At 35.9% G+C, this 5,000-nt stretch overlaps 1 protein-coding gene across 1 annotated transcript in view; it reads right to left on the bottom strand.

Annotated features, from left to right (window-relative positions):
• LOC125045942 (prolyl 4-hydroxylase subunit alpha-3-like) overlaps positions 1-5,000 on the bottom strand; it is a 20,069-nt gene that overhangs the window by 5,475 nt on the left and 9,594 nt on the right. The window contains exons 11-13 of the mRNA XM_047643541.1: positions 1,798-1,866; positions 1,346-1,511; positions 1,026-1,104 (exon numbers count right to left, since the gene is read on the bottom strand). Coding sequence (XP_047499497.1) covers positions 1,026-1,104; positions 1,346-1,511; positions 1,798-1,866 — 314 coding nt within the window. The remainder of the gene's footprint in view (positions 1-1,025; positions 1,105-1,345; positions 1,512-1,797; positions 1,867-5,000) is intronic.

Below are 5,000 nucleotides of genomic sequence, written 5' to 3' on the forward strand. Positions count from 1 at the left end.
AATTAAAATATAAAATATAAAAAAAATTTAATAAAATTAATAATAAATATTTTTATATATTAAAAATTTATTAAAAAAAAAAAAAAATTAAAAAATATTTTTATTTTTAATTATATATAATAATTTTAAAATTATATAAAATATATTAATAAACATAAAAAAATAATAATATAATTTATCTAATATAAAATATTTTTAAATTTTAAATATAAATATTTTATTTATTATTTAATTTATATATTTATTTATTTTTTAAAAAAAAAATTAAAATTTAATTAATATTTTAAAATTTTTTTATATATTTTAAATTTAAAATAATAAAAAATTATATAAAAAATATAAAATTATATAATAATTTTAAAAATAAAAAAATAAATAAATATGCAAAAATAAATAATAATTAAAATATATATAGAAATAATTTTAATTTTATAAAATAGATAGAAAGGGGTAAAAGATAGAAAGATAATGGGTAAAATGGATAGATGATAGATGGTTTAAGGATAAGATAGAAAAGATTTTAAAAGGGTAGAGGGTAGGGTAAAAGATAGATGATAGATAGATGGGGTAGATAGATAGATAAGATAGATAGATAGATAATAAAAAAAATAGATTTTTAAAAAGATAGATGGTAGGGGTGATAGATAGATAGATAGATGGGTAGTGGGTAGATAGATAGATAAATAAATTTGATGGATAGATGGAAAAGATTGATAAAAATAAAATGGGTAGATTGATAGATAGAAAAAGGGTAATAAATTAAAAAGAAAAGGGTAGAAAAAATAAATAGATAAGTGAATGGAGTGACGGATAGATAGTTTCATTAGAAAATGACAAAGAGATGGGTATTCACTTAAATGGACATACAAATATTTGAAGTCCTCTTAAAGAAATTACGTGTAAAACAAATGACAATACATTTTGCAACGGAAAAGAAAGATATGTGAAATGCATACTTTAACTTTGACATATCGCATGCAAGTCAGTTTGAGAGTTGCCACAGTATTTAACCCCAATTAACATACTTTTTTGGCAGTGATTTTAGAGAGGTTTTTCTTTGTGCCATATCGTTCGAGCCTATATTACAGGATTCTGTGCCTATAGCTTTAGTGCGATTTTAATTTTTATATTCAAAAAGCGTTTCACATGGCTATAAAGTGGCTAAGGCTTTAATCTTAGTATTCAAAAGATAACAACAGACCTTCTTGACAATGGCTCTAGAAACAGCATTCTTGGTCAATATATATAAGCAGGTTCAACAGGTTTCAGTTAAACTGTTAACGAGAAAATAAATTAAACATGAAAAGTAATAATAAAATTGAAATTCTTCTCTTCCTTGACTCACCCCACTTGTGTCCTAAAATCACTGGACATCCTCCGTGTTCAGACTGCCAGTTGCAGTCTCCATTCTTCTTCAGATTATACCACATGACTGCCGCTCCTTTGACTGGCGCTACGGAGATCTTTGCCTTCGGAAAGGCTGTCCACCCACCGGCTTCCACGTCAGAGAGCTAGTACGGAGAAAATGGAGATACCAAAATTGCAAAACCTAGTATACTAAATACTTGTTTTGTAGTGCATTTTTTTTTTTTTTTTTTTTTTTCATCTTATTTTCTGATGTGTAGGGAATATGCTTTTGGATCCTGATTTTAAGTAAAACTGAAATTGGATTACATGCTATAAATTATCAGTTTACACGTGAAGACTTAGGTCAGATCTATTTTTTATGAAACGATATAAAGTCGCCATGCAGCACATGCAAAATATGTGCAAAATGGAAACAAGAGAATCCCTTACATAGAACATCCAGGTGGCCAATCGTTCCCCACTTATCAGAGTACCCTCATCGGCCTTCGTCGTGTGCCACTGTTGAGGAAAGACCAGTTAGGACCAGAGAAATTTTATGAGAATATCAAAGACCTTTACATTTGTATGTGTGTGCGTGGTCATTTACAATCTTTGACACCCAAAGTTTTTTTCCTGAAAAAAATGGTCAACAGTAACAAAGGGTAACTTAAATATATTAGTATTTTTCAGATATATAGATTTAATGCATAAAATGACACTCGTTTAAGCTGATTCGACCCCTATCACAATCCAAGAAGACCATCTTAGACAGCATTGCCTAAAGAACGAGAACTCATTTCAGGAAACCCAGAAATACGGCAGTGATCTTTCACTTTCGTCTCTAGTTTTTTTGTTGTTTTTTTCGAAGATCCCCTTATTTACCATTCACTTCTCATATGGGAACGTATCCAGATTGTGCACCGATAGGGTAGTCTTTTAACAACGGGAGCCGCTTTGCCGAGGTGGGGGGGCTTGAGGTCCCAGTGACCTTGTGAGCCGGACCAGAGGGTTACAAATACTTTAAAGGTCACCAGTGAGGGGTGAGACAAAATGGCTCCTAGGTCCACCAAGACCTATGAGAGGGGATGGTGCACCCATCCCAGGTTCATTTCATCCTGGACCAGGGAGAACCCTCCCACGCATGTTTCTGGAGGCTAGCCTTAGCTGTTGACATGGCAGATATTTAAAATAATCAATCAATCAATTGAGCGATGCTGCACGCCGTGTAGCCAGCAATGCAGGTCATGGAAGACTTACATAGAAGCGACCACTTTCCAATACTTTTGGAGGAGGTGAATGGTATTCAAGCCAATTGAGTGCAGATATAACGACTTGAACATGCGGACTGGAATCTTTATAAATCAACTGCAGTATTGCAAGGATCTGTGAATGATTCCCGGTGTGTTCAAAATGCTGTTAATCACTTCACATCACGAGTTCACTTTGCATCCACTCCCAAAAGTAGCAGGCAGTACCGTCGATCTTCGGTGCGATGGTGGTCTGATGAATGCCAACAAGCTTTCAGAGCAAGCAAAGCTGCATTTAGGCAGTTGAAACGACACCCCAGCGATGTAACCTTGATCCTTTATAAAAAAAAAAAGAAAAAAAAAGACCCGAGCCAAGACCAGGCGAGTGCTGAAGGAGGCTACACGGATATCGTGGAAACAGTATTTCTCCTCGATTAACTCTGGAACCCCCTTAGCATGGGTATGGGACAAGGTATGTAGGATCGCTGAAAATAGCACGTTCGTGTCACTACCTGCTCTGAAGATGGATGGAATAATCCTCACAGGCAAAAAAAAATGTTACAAATGAGGTAGCTAAATCCATCACAGAGATCTCCTCTGGGGCGTCTTACACTGCCCGATTCTCCACTCTGGCTGAACAGGAACGACACCCAGTGTCATTCTTCAGTAGGACTGCAATAGAACGCAAGGAGATGGACTCTGCTTTGCAGTTCTGTCGTTAAGACTGCCCCAGGAAGTGACGATATTCCATACCAAATGATATCTCACATACCAGAGAGCTCCCAAAAATTCCTATTGGGCCTATTTAATAGGATCTATAGGGAGGGCACAGTGCCATCTATATGGAAAGAGGCTAAAATCATTCCATTCCCTGAACACCAGGGAATTATAGACCAATTTCTCTCACCATCTGTATCTGCAAGCTGATGGAGAAAATGGTAAACTTCAGGTTGACAGGGCTGCTAGAAAAGAAAAACGTGCTGACCCCATATCAATATGGGTTTAGAAAATTGAGATTGACCATAGATGCACTTGTGAGGATGGTAACTGCTATGCAGAATTCTTTCGCACAGCGACCTCACATGTTAGCAGTCTTTTTTTACCTTAAAAAGTCTTGCGATACTACTTGGAAGCATGGCATACTCATGAAAGTGTATGACATTGGTTTAAGAGGAGCATTATATACCTTCATGGGCGTGGGAAACAGTTTCCCTAACCTGGAAAATCAGCTGGAAGGTGTCCCACAAGGTGTAACCCTGTTAGTCATTGCTATAAAAGAAATCGTAAAGGCCGTTCCAAGTTCTGTCTTATGTAATATGTATGTGGATGACTTTACACAGTACTGCTCAGGAGGAAGCTTATAGGACACATGCAGACTGCTATAAATCAGGTTGTACAGTGGGCAACATACCATGGATTTAAATTTTCTCCAAGCAAGACTATGGCTATGCATTCCACAAACGAGGAAAGTTCCATCCTTTCCTCTGTTTAGGAGCAAACCCACTGCATTTTGTCCAAGAAGTGAAGTACTTGGGTCTAATTTTTGATTCAAGGCTTACATGGGTGCCTCACATTAAACAGTTAAAGGTGAAAGCTACAAAAGCGCTTAGTATTTTGCTGGTTCTTTCACACCTATCTTGGGGTGCAGACCGCACAACGCTTCTTATAGCGCTTATTCGTAGTAAACTTGACTATGAATGTGCTGTCATGTGTAGTCTGTATATGGATGATTTCACACTGTACTGCTCAGGAGGAAGCTTACATGATGTGCAAGGACACATGTAGACTGTAGTAAATCACTCCTCCCCTAATAAACAAGGTCACATTTACCTCGTTTAATAAGAGAATGCATTTCTAGATGGAAACAAATATTTACCACAATCTGTATGAAAGTTAAACTTTTGCTGCTTAACACAATTATTAGAATTTGAGTTTTATAACAATTATGAGAAAGTATCACTTTAAGATCACACTCTTTGCCACATGGAAAGGCAGGAGAAGTAAGTGTTGCTCGCTCACTTTGCATGAAAAATCGATAGGTCTTTTGAGGGAAAGTAAATTTTGCTTTCCTGCCTCATACTCGGAGTTGATACCCTCTCATTAGTCAAATAAATGGATTGGTTCACATGCATATTTATTTCAGCTATAGCATGGGTGGAGATTTTGGGGAAAATGCCGTATATGCTCCCATGTGTATATAATTATAAGTTGTGCACATAATTAAAATTTCGAATGATCTGTGGGATTTACTGAGCTGTGAAGAGAGTGAGTTGGACAGAAAGGAAAACCAATGGGAAGTTCTAAAGGGAAGTCAGGAGAAAAGATGCTTATAGAAAGTAACACAAAGAAAGGAAATATGGATTAGGCAGATGGTTAGGATTTGATTGAAGACAAAGAGAAGGAGTC

Source organism: Penaeus chinensis, chromosome 38 (genome assembly GCF_019202785.1).
Source record: "Penaeus chinensis breed Huanghai No. 1 chromosome 38, ASM1920278v2, whole genome shotgun sequence".
Classification (NCBI taxonomy): domain Eukaryota; kingdom Metazoa; phylum Arthropoda; class Malacostraca; order Decapoda; family Penaeidae; genus Penaeus; species Penaeus chinensis.